Consider the following 18611-nt stretch of genomic DNA (forward strand, 5'->3'; position numbering starts at 1 on the left):
GCTAGTGTGAAAGTAGCCTAAGAAAAACACCGATGTGAAAGAGGCCTGATTACATCCCATGGGGCCTTACCTCAACACAAGCTTTCTCCAATATCTTTTCCGATAGAAATAAATTTTCCCCATGCATACTAATTCAACTTGGATGTGACACTCATACCAGTTATGGTCAATTTAATGGTCAATGAATTAACATAGTTTGTAGGAGATTAGAAGAACAGGGCTGCTTTCTATCACAAACAGCCAACAGCTCTTGTTTATGGGCTGTGGACAGAGTTGAGCTGCAACACACAGACTATGGAAGAGGTGGTCATACAACACCATTTACATGCATGATTTAAACAGAAGCTTCAGTTAGAACTATCTCTTCACACCCTATCGTGCTGTTGATGCATGACAACTTATTTCTCTGCAGAGTAAGCTGCACCTTTAATTGGACCAGAAGCATTTGCAGTCCACAAACCGCGGATCCATGAAGTCATCTGTGTGCTTTCCGCTTCCATATTATGTCCTGCAAAAGACAGAACATGCCCTATACACCTGCACCAAGGCAGAGCTGTTCTCTTGTTAATGTAAAACGATTTTCTAGTCTGATGGGATGTATATCCATGACACATTATATGGACAAAAGTATTGAGAGATTCCATTGCCACAGGTGTATAAAATCCAGCTCCTAGCAATGCAGTCTGCCTTTACTAACATTTGGGAAAGAATGACTTGTTCTAAAGAGCTCAAGCGTAGTACTGTAATAGGATGCCTCTACTACAAGTCAATTCCTAAAATTTCTTCCCTGCTATATATCATGCATGCATTATTGCAAAGTGGAAGCATTTAACAATTACAGCAACTCAGCTTCAAAACAGCAGACCATGTAACGTTATAGAGGGGTCACCGAGTGCCGAGGTGCATAGCGCATAAAAGTCACCAACACTCTTCTGACTAAATGAGAAAAAGGTTACAGAGGCTCTACTGACAGCACAACACGGATTGGTGCTCTCTCCAATATGGCAGTACCAATTGCCATAATGTTAGATATAGTATAAATTTCACGGAATGGAGGGCACTCAAATGACTGGGTATATAGAAAAAACTGATTGCATATAAGGAATAACCTGTTTCTTTATTGTTTATAAAATTATACCCTTCAATGTGTCATTAAATCAATAAAATTCAATAAAATTCCACCATTCAATATGTCAATGGTATAATATAACTAGGATATTATGATATAGTGAATCAATGAAATTGCATCATACAGTGATATAATATATCGAGGATGGTATGATCCCTCTCAATATATCAAGTTATATCAAAATGAAGGTCCTTGTATAACTGAAGACATCCTAAAGTAAAAGAAAAAGAAAGGAGACCTACTTATGCATATAGGAAGACTGATCGCCTGCATAAGTAGGTCTCCTTTCTTTTTCTTTTACTTTAGGATGTCTTCAGTTATACAAGGACCTTCATTTTGATATAACTTGATATATTGAGAGGGATCATACCATCCTCGATATATTATATCACTGTATGATGCAATTTCATTGATTCACTATATCATAATATCCTAGTTATATTATACCATTGACATATTGAATGGTGGAATTTTATTGAATTTTATTGATTTAATGACACATTGAAAGGTATAATTTTATAAACAATAAAGAAACAGGTTATACCTTATATGCAATCAGTTTTTTCTATATACCCAGTCATTTGAGTGCCCTCCATTCCGTGAAATTTATACTCTTCTGACTAAATAACAGCAGATTATCAAACCTCATTAACATCAGCACAGAAACTGTATGCCGGGAGCTTCATGGCATGGGTTTCTATGGCCGATCATCTGCATGCAAGCCTTCCATCATCAAGCTCAATGTCAAGTGTTAGATAGAATGATGTAAAGCACACCACCACTGGACTCTGGATCAGGGAGCGACCAATCACACTCTATTTGGCAGTCTGATAGACGAGTCTGAGTTTGGCAAATGCCAGCTGTAAACTTTGGTGGAAGGTATTGGGTTGTTTTTCAGGGGTTGGCCTAGGCCCTTTATTTCCAGCGATGGGAAATCTTCATACTTCAGCATACAAAGACATTTTGGATAATTGTGTTTCCAAATTTAAGGGAACAGTTTGGGGAAGGCCTTTTTCTGTTTCATCATGACTGTGCCCCAGAGCACAAAGCAAAGTCCATAAACGCATGGTTGGCTGAGCTGTGGTGTGGAAGAACTTGACTGGCCCTCACAGAGCCCTGACCTCAACCAGATTACGAGCCAGGCCCTCTCGTCCAAAATCAGTGTCTGACCCCACAAATGCTCTTCAGGATGAATGGGGAAGAATTTCCCAGAGATACACTCCAAACTCTTGTAGAAAGCCTTCTCAGTAGAGGGGGAACCAACTCCATATTAATTCCTCTGGATTTAGAAGAGGATGTCATAAAAGCTCCCGTAAGGTGTAGGAGTCCCAATACTTTGGTCCATATAGTGCACATTTAAACATAAAATAGATTTTTTTTGTTTCATCCAAAGCACACAGCAGAGAAAACAAGATGAGGTCCAAGTACCGCACCAGAGCCATTGCTGTGGAAAACATCCACTCCAAGTGGAATACCTTGTCAGTGTCTTTCAGCATGAGTAACAATTTTCTCTAACATTGAAGGAAGTAAAACCAATGACAACCTACACAGTTCCTATTTTGCTCTTCTCTCTGAATATATGACTTGGAAGAAAACACAAATACATATTCCTACAGTACAGACATGGACGGAGGCTCAATCAACTTCAGCACAGGCACAGAGTGTGGTAAAATGCTGGTTTTCAGAAAGTACTTGAAGATTCTTTAGTCTTATAACACACCATCATCTTCAATGAAAAAACCTATTCAAAATCTAGAAAAGAAAATGGACACTACATCTTAAATTATAACATATGAATTAAGACACAAATGTGTTGTAAACTGAAGCAGTCAGTAGGTGTCATCCGTTCATCAGTGTGGCACGTCTGACCCTTTGTTGCGGATTACAGTAGTCAAACATGACCCAGAGCGCCAGTTTGTCATTGCTCCAATACTTCCAAATCTGTTCATGTGAGGCCGGATTCACATGAGTGCAGGCTGGATGGATTACCTGTGTGTGTCACCACTGGACCACAGGTTTAACTGACTCAAACTCACATTAACGTAGGGAACTACGATGCTATGAGTTCTGATCCATGACACACGTTATACAGTCAGTTAAAGGGGTTTTCTCATCTTAGACAATGGGGGCATATCGCTAGGATATGACCCCATTGTCTGATAGGTGCGGGTCCCACCACCTATATCGAGAATGGAGCCCCGAAAGTGAAGGAGGGCACACTGCGCATGCGCAGCCGACCTCCATTTATTTCTATGGGGCTGCCGAAAATAGCAGAGCCCTGGCTCGGCTATTTCCGTGGGCCTCATAGAAATGAATGGGAGCATGGGCCGCGCATGCGCGGTACGCTCCCATTCACTTCTATAGGAGAGGCGGGGATTAGCGCTTGGTGGTGGACGGACCCCGGGAAATCTGGGGTCCTCCAACCACAGCGCTCCCCACTCAGTTCTCGATATAGGTGCCTTTCCCAGCGGTGGGACCCGCACCTATCAGGAAATGGTGGCATATGCTAGCGATATGTCCCCATTGTCTATGATGGGAATACCCCTTTAATACATCCGGTATATACTCGTGTGAATCTAGCCATAAAGGGGTTTCCAGGATTTTGATATTGATAGTCTATCCTCAGGATTGGTCATCAATATCTGATTGGTGGTGGTGTTGGGAGTCGGCCCGTCGCCAGTCAACTGTTTGAAGAGGCCATGGCGCTCTGGTGAGAGCTGCAGCCTCTTCCTAGGCCATGTGACGTCACTTCCATCGGTCACATGGCAGCTCAGTTCCATTCAATTGAATGGACCTGAGCTGCAATACAAAGTACAGCTCCTATACAATGAATGGAGCCGTGCTTGGTAAGCTGCAGCCTCTTCAAACAGCTGATCAGGGATGCCCAGACCCACACCATTTAGTTATTGATGACCTATGCTAAGAATAGGCCATCAGTATCAAAATCCCAGATAACCCCTTTAAGGGAATGTCTATTTCAGAGGGAAATTTGCAGTGGTGGTTGGTAACACTGTAGCCATCAGGGGTCTTTATGAGTAGCCACTGGATGATTTGCTTTGGTGTAAAGTGTGCCTCCAGCTATAGACCTCTATTTTTTTAGGGGTAAGAGATTCATTATATTTAGACAAAGCACTAATAACACCTTCACAAATAACTTCACAAATAACAAAAAAAAATTGTCTGTCCGTCATCTCTAAGATTGTTGGTCCATATCAATGGAAGCAGTATACGATCCGCCTGCCAACATCCTACTGAATTAAATTCAGATCAGTGCCCCTATTTGCTATATGTGAAGGGAACTAAGGCAACAAAGCTTCGCATAAGCATAACTGACCCCTCACACCTAAAAGGATATGCTGCAAAACGCAGTAAAATAGTGGTACAGCGCATGTAAATAATCGACTGAAATATAATATGTCGTTTATAGCTGGATGTACGCTTGAAATGATCTTGAACCTGTGCACTACAATAGTTTCCAATATTGCCAGGTCTCCATGATCTCTTAAATATTTGGGTCTGAAAAGTAAGTAATAAGTGCACGTCGATCATAGTAATGTTGCTGCTATCACATAATTCTCTGTAAAGTTCCCTCAAATGTAATCATCCGAGAAGGAGAGACCAAACTCATAAGAGAAATCGTACCTAGTTGTCAATGGATGCGTGTTTCTAGCTAATAAGATAACCTGGTAAGGTAGTCTGAAGTGAAGCAGACCACAAAACCCAGATTTATTAGGTCTAAAGCTAGCCAAATATGCTAAAAAGTCTAGGCCGTGCTGAATGTCAAACCGAATACTCAGAGACTGCAGTAGGTAAGGAGTGGAATTGAAGACCTGAACGCGCGGTACCATTGAGAAGCCAAAGTCACAGTGATCTGGTGCTGCTTTTCAAATATTGATAGATATTTTCTGGTGTACCTTCATTAAAACTATTACAGGACATATACACTGATTTCTGCAGTCTTAATGGTATCAGACTACAAACAAACCTTTTAAATCTTGGATATGAGGGTCGGACAGAGGGTCTATCTTTGCTGAACAAAAATACTACTGCCATTCTTCCCAATTCACAAATGTTCGATATTGGGATTACCTCGCGGCAAATAGATATGCAAGTGAAATGGATAGTAACACACTGTGATGGAACATTTTTCAATGACTGGCCAGTTCTCACATGCCTTTATAAAGGAATTTGTATACATGTACTATGGGGCGTGTGGTTTGGAGGGAGGTTAAGAAAGTATATAGTTTTAAAAGTAGCCTCTGCACAACTATGGGTCAATGTACAGTATACTTTCAAGAGTCTGATTCGAGAAATAGATAAGGGTGAGGTCACATTGGGAGACAGTGACGTGGGCGCAATACAGTGCTTAAATTTATTGTTAAAGGACTGCATGATTTTGCCAGGCTGATTGTAATGGCAGGGTCATGGTGGTCTGAGATTTGTCGGTTCTACTAGAACAGTGATGGTGAACCTTTTACAGACAGAGTGCCCAAAACACACTTATCTATCGTGAAGTGCCAACACAGCAATTTAACCTGAATACTACAGGCCAATACAGTATATCTTCCATGTTTTTTATCATTTAGCTATAATATCCTGCCTACATTCAGTGCGCTGCCTGTGCTGTTCATAGTGCGCCCTGATGAATGGCAGGAAAAGTCTAAGGCATATTGGTACACCATAGATTTTTTCCAAGGGGTGGGTGCCCACAGAGAGGGCTCTGAGTGCCACCTCTGGCACCCGTGCCATATCTTCGCCACCACTGTACTAGATCATCTATGTAGAGAGTGGGAAAAATTTCATATTTTTTTTATAATACCTAAGGGAAATGGTCTTCATTTAGCTGATCCTGCAAAAGGACATGGTTGATTTAATAATTTAACATAAGTCTGGTTATAATTTGGTTTTTTATCACTTGTGGATTGGGAGGAATGGAGCTTATGGGTTGCAATCTTTTAGGTGTGCCAACTTATTAAATTTTTATTTTTGTGGTTTGATCTTTCAGTCATGTGTTTATTCAACTCCCTTCTAGAACTGTCTGTAAAAAAAAAAAAAAAAAAATGGGTGGAGAAGAAAGACAACACATGACTACAGGATCAGACTGCACACTGGGTTTATTTGTAGTCTGTAACTATGGCGACACAAAAGCCTGCACTGGAGCTGTATATGCCAAGCGCTAAGAACTTTTTAATGAAGACTATTTACAAAGCTGCTTTCTTTTTATGTTTATATTTATGCACTGAATCAAAGAGTGCATATGCTTTAGGGCTCATGCACACGAGGGTAACTGCTCAGTGCACGTGCTGTGGGCCACAAAGTGCATGTTAGAGCATGTGCGAAGACCCCACAGCTACGCTTCGTAGTGCTTCCGTAGGCTTCTGATCAGTGCCTCTGCTCCGCAAAATCTTGTTAGAAGAGTTAGGAATACTCCTTTTTAAATAAATAATTATATGTACTAAATATTTGATCGTTTTTTTATACTGGGATAAAATCTGCCTGTTGCATGCCCTAGTTAAGTACGTGGCTGTTGCACAGCTGCATAGTGGTCACTGTTTGGTCTCTCCCACCCTCAGTTTATGCATATTCCATACCTATTGTGTAATAGCAACACATTTGAAAATGCAGCAGAATGTGAAAATACATAGATAACATACAGTATACGGTAAGTTGCAAGATTTCATTTGTGTCCATACAAAGGCACTCCAGGTGATTGGTAGCCATCAAATGATCATCTGATGATAGTCAAACACCGGCAGAGTGCATGGAGGCGAGATAAACCAGGTAGCAATGTTGTTCATTCACTGCATGGTATTTTCACAGAAAGAGTTCAGATCAATTCCAAAACAAGGAATCTAAAAAAAAAGTGTTCCTCAGTGCAGAGAAAAAAAGGTTTAAAATAAAAAATATATTATTAATAATAATTTGATGAAGTCACAACATCAGACGAAAACTTCTGTCATCTGGGTCTTTTACGAGTAACAAATAATAAGACTCGTCTGATGGCCTGTAGGCGATCTTTCAAAGATGTCATGGCCAGGATTGTAAGCTGAGCCTTGTTTTCTAGGGGCAGCACTGCTAGCATCCACCAACACCAGGCCGGACCACTTGAGTTAGACTGCAATAAAAAAAATAAAAAGAAAGGGTATCACAATAAACGCCTGTCAGACAAAAACTGTAGAGTAGTCACATAACACTTCTCTTAATTAAAGAGCATGCTTTACTTTTAGGCTAGGTCCACACAGAATATTTTCAGCGCTGAAAAAAACACCAGATGTGAAATTCGCATAAGGTTTTTTCCCATGCACTTGTTTTCCTTGGTGTGCTTTCGGCAAGGATTCTAGATACAGATTCCATGTGAATGGGCATGACACTTCTTTTGCCAGCGGCGCAGCTCCTAAAACTGCAGGTGGGAAAAAAATAGCACCGCATGGATTAACATGCAGATTTCACATTGAAAGTAATGGGGAACATCTGCATGTGTTTTTGATCCGGAATCCACCCCAAAATCAGTGCCCAAAAAAAGTCTGTGTGAACTTAACCTTAACAACCCATGTTCATGTGTTTTTCTTATATAGTTTGAGGACTAAAACATCTTGGGACCAGTAGAATAAGGCAGGCAGTACTGTGATAATGCGTAGGTTACGGCACTATGCCTACAAGGGGGGAATAAAATTGCAGGATTGGCGTGGCCACATCTGTTATGTTTACCGATAGGAAAAAATTTACAACTTTCCAACCATTGCAAGAATCCAACCACGAGTGAGGCTTGGTTTAATTTTAAGAGGTTGTCTCATAACAAAAACTTATCTCCTAACGACAGGGGACAAGTGTTTGACCGGCAGGTGTCCCACTGCAAGAGGGATCATGAGAAAAGGGGCCTATGTTCCCGATGGTCAGACATGCGTGCATCCGCTACATTCAACTCTATGGGACTGCTAGTGACGTACAAGCATTGGGCTATTTGTGCCATAGAGATGCATGTGTGATCATCGTTCCATTCAAATTAAAGAACACAGGGCCCAGTTCTTGTGCTCAGCGGGGGTCCAACTGCTTGTGGATAGAGAGTAAGTCTCTGTAATAAGACAACCCCTTTAAAAGGTAGCCTGAACAGATAAGAGACTGCACATTAAAGGCATTTTTAAGGACATAAGTGTAGATGTTGAGACAATATAGGTAGGGTATATGTTGAAAGGTAAACTGCTTACCGAAATTGTAGCTCAAGGATGGAGCTACAGCAGTTGAAAGATTCAGGACCAGTAATACAAATCAAACCATTTAGATTACAGGCTCAGATGCACATATTGATTTTTTAGGTCAGTAAAAGTTTGTAGAAAGGCACAGTTTGCATGTTTTTATTCGCTTTTCCCAAAAATTTGGCACTTAAACCGGCATTATGAGAAAGTGTTGAGCATGTGACTACATTTTAGAAGGGCAGGGGAATTAATCACAGTGGAAAAGTTCAGGGGCCTTTAGGTTTTAGAGGGAGCTGAGCGCTTCTATGAGCAATCCTGGTCTACGAATGAACTGTAACTAACAGCTTTTTGGAGCAGTCTTCTGATCTACATCTAGGATGAGTGGTAACTTCAGTTCAACGGTAAAACCTTTGATGGCCACAGTCTGTGACCACAGCATGATCAAAGTGGATTTCCCCTTGATTCTGTCCCAGTTTTAAGCTCTCTGCAGGCAGCCATGGTGACCTACAAAGGACCTCAGGCCTGCAAGTTCAGTAATCCTGCTGTTAGGGCACACTAGTGTTGTCCTAGCCACAAACGGTGCCATGGAGTATAATTCATTAGGCTAAGTGTAGTTTTTTTTTAGCTTTAATGTAGCATATGTGCAATAAAATGTATTGTATGAAAAATAAGACGTTACGTATTATTTTTTGCAAGCTTTTTGTTTTTAATTTGCATGTTTTAATTACATTAGTTATTACTTTTTTTTAAATAATCCCATTAAGGAAGGAGCGTTACAAAATTATTTTATGCTTATAATGTATTAGCATACTCCTGTATGCTAGGGTTTCTATAATCCTACTGTTGTAATCGTACTGACCTGAAGCTTGAAGGTAACAGGTCACTTTTACCACAGAAAACACTGTAAAAACAAAATCCACAAAACTGTGGCGGAATTGTGTTTTTCTTATAATTCCACCCCATTTGGAATTTTTTCCCCACTTCGCACTACATTGTTATGCAACTTTAAATTGTGTCATTAGAAAATACAACTTGCCCTGCAAAAAAAAAGGCCTCATACAGCCATGTGAATGGAAAAATAAAAAAGTTATGGCCTTGGGAAGGTTGGGAGTAAAAAATGAAACCAGAAAATCGCCCGGTCTTGAACGGGTTAAACATAGAGAGGCAAAAACTGAAAAAATTACTTGGTAAGGGGTTAAATGTGACAGAATCTGAAAGGAGGTTCCAACGTAGATGTGAACAAAGCTGTACTGGTATTCTTTCTACTACTGTTCATAAATGTTCACAGTAATCATGTACTGACCTGAGGATCTGGATCTTTGCTCGGCATTGACCCAAAATGGTTGAGAATTTGTGCCCTCAGATTGTCCTTAAGAGAGGAAAACCAGGCCAGGGCTTGATCATACACAGAATTGTGTAATATGAGAAGCTCTTCATATTCTTGTCCTTCAACCTGAAGGAAAAGTAATTGAGAATACTTTACAAACAAAGCTAAGACAGTCAAGATCTAGAAATCTCCAGTTCATGAATCTGTCCATACACTGGAGTTTCACATACCAGATATAATGGAAGACCATTACATGTTTATACGTTCTTAGTGAAATATTGAGCTCTCACTGATGGTAGATATACAACTATTTCCATTTTTATTGTTATACCTTTTTATCTTCAAGATATTCAATATTTGCAGTGTTGTATCCATCTCTTTGTCCATGGCTCAAGACCTTAAACCTGCTCAGGCCTATTGTATCCACTACTGAACGGCCATCGGGGAAAAACTGGACATCTCTCACTTGTAACATGCAACCATAGTCCGCAAATCTGAAATAACAAAGAAATTAATTTCATTCTTCACTTTTCCTTTTCCTTTCCCCAATCCTAAAGCATTTAGTCCACAGTACTCATATTTTAGCCAAATAAAAAGTAATCGTACCAATAATCCATAATTTAATAAAACCACGGCACATATAACCTACTACAGTTTTTCCCATCTACATATTTGGGAACTCTAATTCCCACTGTATCTGAAGAGTTTGATAGCTTAACATGGAGGAGATAGCAATGTGTCTGGTAGCTGCACATTTATGGTACCCTGCAAGCATTTAAGGGGTTCTCACACAATGGATATTTAAATGTCTGATTCCTGAGGGCCCCACTCACTGCACGACCGCAGTGAGGGTGATTTTGAATGGAACGCCAGTCGAAGAGGCGCCCTGCCGCTCCATTCAATGTGCACACATGACTACTGCTACATTTGAAATCACCCTTAATGCAGTCATGCAGTGAAGAGAAAACTGGGGGCTTGGGACCCCAATCTAATGCTCATTGGGGCCCCCAGTAATCTGACATTTAAATGCCCATTGTGTGACAATCCTTTCAATACCTCGTAGTTAAAGACTCAAAGTATATGCTCCAGAGGTAAAATATAATTAGATTTTTTCTCCAATTCGGCATCCTTACTTTTTTTTTTTTTTTTTACACAAGGATTTTGTGGGAGAGAATCCCATATTCCTGGATGGGCACCATACTTGCCATATACAGCAATGAACTATGATTGCATGTAAAAGTAAAATGACTGTGCATAAACTAATAATAATCCTCTATCAAACATTGTAGAAATGTTTTAGCTGTGTTATCTATTACTATGTTTCATTCTGGACCTTACAGCCTTTAAGATTGGGATCCACTGTTGATTTTATTAGCCAAGAGAGTTCATCAAATATCCAACAGATCATAATTCATGCAAAATTTCTGCAGCTGCTGGTAATTCAGCTTAGTACCAAAACTTCAGAGATCCATCCTAATACCTTACAGAAGCAAGGTATACTACATATACGACATACACACCCTTTCAGTTCATCAGCTATGCACATCCCAAACTGCTTTGTTCCCGTCTCCATGCTTCTTCTTATCATTAGTCGATACCGAGGCTCAAACACATGCAGCGGGCAAGGAATTGTTGGGAAGGCCATGGTACACACAAATATTGGAACATCTTTATTCAAGCTGTTTTGAGACAAAAACACACAGGTCAATGTGATGGCTTTATGCTCGTTCACTTATTAGCATGGTCTCAGAATACTGCCACATGTTTTTGGTTTTCACATGTATTTCCACTGGAAAGAGTGTTGAAATAATCCATGTGTATGTCTACTGAGCAGTACTATACAGTACCACAGCTCTGACTAAACTTCTCCTGCACCAATTGTGGCACGGAGGAGCTAAAAGACTCAGTCAACCCATAAATACAGCAAACATTATCTACAAAAATGTTTTAACCCAAACATCAAACCTTTATATTGGTTTAGTTGTGCTCCTCAATGTGCAGATGATGCTTAAAGGGGTATCCCCTACAGCAGGCATCCTCAAACTGCGGCCCTCCAACTGTTGTAAAACTACAACTCCCACAATGCCCTGCTGTAGGCTGATACCTGTAGGCTGTTCAGGCATGCTGGGAGTTGTAGTTTTGCAACAGCTGGAGGGCCGCAGTTTGAGGATGCCTGCCCTACAGGATAGGGGATAACTAATAAACCCTACCGCTGGGACCCCCACCGATCACAAAAATGGTAGCCCCGTTCCCCCTGCAGCCCTCCTGATATGAACGGACTGGCCAGTCCCAGATGCGCGTGGCCGCTCCATTCATTTCTATGGGAATTCCGGAGATTGGTGGGCGCTGTGCTCGGCTACCTCTGGGACTCCCATAGAAATTAATAGAGCAGCCACAAGCATGTGCAAACGGCCGCTTTGTTCATTTCAGGGGGTACAGGGCCCCTGTTCTCGTGATTGGTGGGGGTTCCAGCAGTGGACAAATGCAAACTGATGGCATTTGTCATATGGATCAGGATCAGTCTCTGCGGTGTCATCCGGAAAAAAACGATCAGGCATTTATTTTTTTAAAATTTTTTGCGGTGTGAGCATGCGCAGACCGCGACGCCGGATCCGTTTTGCCGGAACACTCGGGGCTGGATCCGGCATTAATGCATGTCAATGGGAAAAAATGCCAGTGCAAGTGTTCCGGATTTTGGACGAAGATAAAACCGCAGCATGCTGCGGTATTATCTCCGTCCTGAAAAGGCAAAAAGACTGAACTGAAGACATCCTGATGCATTCTGAACGGAATGCTCTCCATTTAGAATGCATGGGGATAAAACTGATCAGTTCCGGTATTGAGCCCCTAGGACGGAACTCTATGCCAGAAAAGAATAACGCTAGTGTGAAAGTGCCCTAAGGCACACTTGTGCAATATTCATGCTGTCTAATCAGCACCTTGATATACCACACCTGTGAGGTGGGATGGATTATCTCGGCAAAGGAGAAGTGCTCACTAACACAGATTTAGACAGATTTGTGAACAATATTTGAGAGTAATGGGTCTTTTGTGTATGTAGAAAATGTTTCAGATCTTTGATTTCAGCTCATGCAAAATGGGAGCAAAACCGAAAGTGTTGCGTTTATATTTTTGCTCAGTGTAGTATACTGTTAGAATATCCACATTAATAAAATGGAGTAGTGGAATATTTATTATGTATCCCCGCTCAGAAGAGTAACAGTACATGTAAGAGCTGTAAAATTCAGTAAATTATAAAAAGAAAAACACTTTAAGGCCTCTTTCACACTACCGTTTTTTTTTCCGTTTTGCAGGCCGTTTTTTTGCGTTCCGTATATGGAACCATTCATTTCAATGGATCCGCAAAAAAAAACGGAATGTACTCTGTATGTATTCCGTTTCTGTATCTCCGTTCCGTGCAAAGATAGAACATGTCCTATATTTGGCCGCAAATCACGTTCTGTGGCTCCATGAAAGTCAATGGTTTTGCAAAAAAAAAACTGAATGCATACGGAAATGCATCCGTATGTCTTCCGTATCCGTTCTTTGCGGAACCATCTATTGAAAATGTTATGCCCAGCCCAATTTGTTCTATGTAATTACTGTATATGCCATATGGAAAAATGGAACAGAAACACAACGGAAACAAAAAAACGGAACAATGGATCCGTGAAAAACGGACCGCAAAACACTAAAATGGCCATATGGTAGTGTGAAAGAGGCCTAAGAGCAGGGTAAAAACCACGCTACACCTATGGAGTACTGCGCTCAAAACCACTAATTCTCTGACCAGAAGTTTTCTATCATACAGCTGCCATAGGCTTTACATCTTTCTTTCAACATTATGACTCACTGATAACACCTCCCACGTGAACAATGAAATCAGAAAATTAGATATAAATATATAAAATCCTAAGTTTTGTTCAATCTTTTCCCACAAAACTACCGTATATATCAATCTGATCAGCTCTTCCTGCTCTATAACATCCTGCCTGCAGCTCAGACTCCATTTTTAACATGACAGGTTACGTTTAACCCTTTCACTACCATTGCCGTACATGGGCAAACATAGCGCCCGCTCGGCCGTGCAGCGGGCCCCATTGCCGGCGGGTTTTCGCTGCTTCAAACAGCAGAGACCCGCGGCTAATGACCACGACTACTACATTGTATGTCAAATTAAACAGTGGCATTAGAAATGACAACTTGTCCTGAAAAAAAATAAAATAAATGACCCTCATACGGCTTTGCGAAACGAAAAATAAAAAAGTTATGGCTCAAGGAAGATGGGGAAGAAAAATGAAACCGCAAAAACTAAAAACCTCCGGTATCCTAAGGGTTAAGGTGGCCAAGTAGGTTTGCCATATTGTAGGTGTGCAGTTGAACACGCTGTTTTATTCTGTCTTACATGTTAGAGCAGCTCTGGTAGATAAAACGGAATTTAGATTGTATTTTCCTGGGCGCTTTCAGAGTTATTTAGAAGTATGTACAGCAATAACCATTGCTTTAAATAGAATCCATCATGTGGACATGACTGCATATAATCTTAAGACTGTAACATGGCGACTGTAGCACATAAAGTCCGACTGATATCTGTATAAAACGTTGAGTAGCTTTGTAAATCCATTGCTCTAATTATCTTGCACTCATCCTGAATCCTGAGGGCCCCTGAACCAGCAAAACATAAGTTACCCAATATATTTGCCAAATGTTTTTCCAAATATATTAAGAAAGCATTAAATGGTGTTATTTCAGTATGAGCTGCATAAAATTCTCTATATGTAGAGAAGTATGATAATAAAATATAACACGTTTTGGTGCCTTAGGGTGGGTTCACATCTGCGTTCTGGATTTTGTTATGGCTTTCCGTTATAACGGAAAATAACGGAATCCATAAGACTGAAGTCAAAACGGAAGCCTTTAAGAGGCATTCCGTTTTGATCCGTCTTAATAGAGGTCTATGGGAATCATAACGGATCCGCTTGGTTCCCGTTATGCAAGACAGAAAACAAAGTCCTGTCGACAGGGCTTTTTCTCCGTTCTTCATAATGGAAACGGGATGGATCCGTTATGATTCCCATAGACTTCTATTTTGACGGAAAGCACAACGGAATGCCTTTTAAAGGCTTCCGTTTTGGCATTCCGTCATAATACAAGTCTATGGGCAGCAAAAACTGATCCGTTGTGCTACCCGTAGACTTGTATTATGGATTATCAAAACGGAATGCCTCTTAAAGGCTTCCGTTTTGACTCCCGTCTTACGAATTCCGTTATTTTCTGTTATAACCATGTTATAACGGAAAGCCATAACAAAATCCAGAATGCAGATGTGAACCCACCCTTATTGACAAAGAATATTGCTAGAGGTAACTGTCCAATTCTAAAACGACTTACCTTTCCACACTACACATGCAGATACCTAGAGACAAAGTCCCCATCACTACAGTCCATACTGTAATCACATGGTATCAATGTCCTAGTCAGCCCATAATTCATAATCTCAACACCGGTTGCATGATTTATAAAAAAATTGATGAAACGCTTGGATAAAATCTATTCAAAGCATCTTACTTTGATAACTCTTTCATCTCCTCATCGTACAGTTTCTTTCGCTCACTTAGCTCTTCTGGTAGGTAACGTATAATTATCGCTTCTGTCAGAAATGTCTTCTTATAAGCTCTACTTGCGAGGTACTAGATAAAATAGATGCAGAAATTATAGCATTAGTAATAATGTCCTTAGAGCCAAATCTAAGTATATAGTAGTATCAAAATATACAGTCAATACTCTTGCATTGCACTTCAGTCAGTAAACAAATTGGGCTATGTTCACATTTGCGCAGGAGGCTTCCTTAGGGACCTGTCAGTTTCCGTTCATAATGTCTGACAAAGTAGTACAGAGGGCAGTGTTATTTTGTCCTCTTAGGTTACAGAAGAACTAAGTGTCCGAAGCAGATGTGAATGCACCCTTAAAGGGGCTGTGTCGCTACAGTAAATGGCATTTATCATGTAGAGAAGGTTAATACAAGGCACTTACTAATGTATTGTGATTGTCCATATTGCCTTCTTTGCTGGCTGCCTTTATTTTGTCCATCACATTATACATTGCTCGTTTCCATGGTTACGACCACCCTCCAATCCAGCAGCAGTGGCCGTACTTGCATACTATAAAAAAGCACTAGCCTATGTGTGCTCCCACGGTCCAGGTCACCAGACAGGCCGACACTTTTTCCTATAGTATGCAAGCATGAGCACTACCTCTGGATTGCAGGGTGGTCGTAACCATGGAAACGAGCAGTGTATAATTTGATGGAAAAATTACTCCAGCCAGCAAAGGAGGCAATATGGACAATCACAATACATTAGTGCCATGTATTAGCTTTCTCTACATGATAAATGCCATTTACTGAAGTGACAAAACCCCTTAAAGGGCTTTTTACACGGCCAGGAATCTTGGTAATTATAGGTAATAAGCACAAATACGAGCGCTCGTTTCCAATAACTGCCCCATGTAAAGGTGCCACTGATCACTTGACAAACAAGCAAACGATCATTCTTTAGGTGATCGCATATTTCATGAGGCGCGTACAATACAATCATCATTTTCCGGCTGCACATCGCCCTGTCTAAACAGGAATCTGCTGCTCGCAAACATTGAACCTATAAGGGGAAGAGCAATCGCAGTAGTGATTATGCCTCCCCTACAGAGGGGACAATTACTGCACGTGACTGCAGATCTTTCTTCTGAGAGGTATCAGTCAATAATCATGAGCAAATGGTTTGATCCCGATAATTGCCTGTGCATCTGCCATTGTAACAGGGCCATCAGTTGTTTAATTTAACATACAGTAGTCATTGCAAAATACTAATTTTCCTATCAGTTCTTGTGCACTGGTCTCAGATACTGTGGGGGAGATTTATCAAACTGGTGTAAAGTAGAACTGGTTTAGTTGCCCATAGCAACCAATCAGATTTTACCTTTCATTTTCCAAAGGGGCGTTGAAAAATGAAAGTTGGAATATGATTGGTTGCTATGGGTTACTAAGCCAGTTCTACTTTACACCAGTTTGATAAATCTCCCCCAGTGACTTGCAGAGGGGGCTGGTTACTGTCTATTAATGGTCATTCTTAGAGTCATTTAGGCAGGTATACTTTTATTTTAACCACTTGCATTTAGAAAAGAATACAGGGGCCAGTTGCCCATATTCCCTTGTATACCCAGTCTAATGACAGAAGTGCGGCCAGACACAGATCCGATCCATTATAAACCTATTTTACTACTTCAGGAACTGCCATTACTCCACTTTATCCAGTGTAAATACTGAACAAAGGGTGGTCAGAAAAGTATCAGATGGACATGGCTTTAAGTACACTCAAGGCATCTGTGTTGGTCCCATGTGCATATGTACCTGCACTGCTGAGAAAAATGACGTTTTGATATATGCAAATGAGCCTCTAGGAGCAACGGGGGCGTTACCATTACACCTAGAGGCTCTGCTCTCTCTGCAACTGCCACACACTCTGCACTTTGAGTGACTGGCCCAGGCAGAGAAAACGTCATCATGTGTGGCCCTGTCAAAGTGCAGAGGACGCGGCAGTTGTAGAGAGAGCAGAGAATCTAGGTGTAATGGCAACTCCCCCGTTGCTCCTAGAGGCTAATTTGCATATATTAAAACATCATTTTTCTCAGGAATGTGAGCACATATGAACATGGGACCAACACAGAGGCCTTCAGTTCCAAGAACACATGTAACAGGTCAGCCAGTGTCATAGGTACAAATCTGCTGACAGGTGCCTTTAATAACTTCTGCTAATGACAGTGTTAATTCTATGTATGCATATGTAATTGTGATAAACTTTAGCTTTGACGTTGATCTCTTTGCCGATTTACACTTTTACACTGGGCACAATATGAATTGGAATGATAACGGCACCATGTAAATGTAGTTTTAAAATGGTTTAGTCTTCAAGCGTCCACTTTCCATATATTCACTGTTGCATTATAGGACTATCCCTTCTTTAAAAGGGTTTTGCAGTTTTTTTAAACCCCGCTGTCGGACCCCCGCCGATCAGATGCTGATGATCTATCCAGAGGATAGATCATCAGTTTAAAAAAACTGCAGAACCCCTATAACTCTTCTTTCAGAGCACACATATTACTTTAAGGTAGTAATTTACATGGACTTAAAGAACCTCTTGCATTAGTATGCTTCAGGGCTGCTGTGGTGGAAGGATGGGATAAAGTCTACCTAATGGAAGCTGTGCACCAATGCCAATAGGTGCTAATACAAAAATAAAAGGTGATGTCTAAATAATGATGTACTCACCTGTGACAAATTTTCCTTGCAGAGGGGACAGTGAGGGTTGTGATCCAGGCAACGCTCAAGGCATTTGAGGCAGAATGTATGCCCACATGGAGTGGCTACAGGCTCATAAAATAACCTGAACAAACAAACAGAAGGATATATAAAATGTAAATGTACAAAAGTACATAAGTGAGGAAACAAGGGCTAAGGATCTCTTTTACAATTCTCAATGAACTTGTAGATTGTATGTCAATGATACGCCTTCATTGTCGTCGAAGAGGATTGGCCTACTTTTCACTAATCTCTTTTTTGATTTCCCGTCCCTGATAATCTCCCCAGTATCAACATGACACAGAACGCCTGCTGTGTTATTTAACAGATAAAAAAACATCTACTTTCTATCAGATGGTGGCGCTGTTGATTCAAAGCGATAGAGAATTCTACATCACAGGATTTGCTTAAAGGGGTTCTCCAGGTAGTAAGAAAATGAAAATACCGAAATATTACTTTATTATAAATATATTTCCAAATACCTTTCATTAGTTATAATGGCTCGTTTTGTCTAGGCAGCAATCAGGGAAAATAAAATCCTACTAGTACACATAAAACCTATCCAAATCACACAGCAGGACAATTTACTTAAGAACATGTCACAACCAT

General features: G+C 40.7%; 1 protein-coding gene across 1 annotated transcript in view; it reads right to left on the bottom strand.

Annotated features, from left to right (window-relative positions):
* Nucleotides 1-5753: 5753 nt before the first annotated feature.
* The window catches only part of LONRF2 (LON peptidase N-terminal domain and ring finger 2), a 59783-nt gene continuing 46925 nt past the window's right edge, over nt 5754-18611 (bottom strand). Inside the window, exons 7-12 of the mRNA XM_044285560.1 lie at nt 17973-18087; nt 15218-15339; nt 11170-11328; nt 9981-10143; nt 9626-9775; nt 5754-7244 (exon numbers count right to left, since the gene is read on the bottom strand). Coding sequence (XP_044141495.1) covers nt 7086-7244; nt 9626-9775; nt 9981-10143; nt 11170-11328; nt 15218-15339; nt 17973-18087 — 868 coding nt within the window. The 3' untranslated portion in view covers nt 5754-7085. The remainder of the gene's footprint in view (nt 7245-9625; nt 9776-9980; nt 10144-11169; nt 11329-15217; nt 15340-17972; nt 18088-18611) is intronic.

Source organism: Bufo gargarizans, chromosome 3 (genome assembly GCF_014858855.1).
Source record: "Bufo gargarizans isolate SCDJY-AF-19 chromosome 3, ASM1485885v1, whole genome shotgun sequence".
Lineage (NCBI taxonomy): Eukaryota > Metazoa > Chordata > Amphibia > Anura > Bufonidae > Bufo > Bufo gargarizans.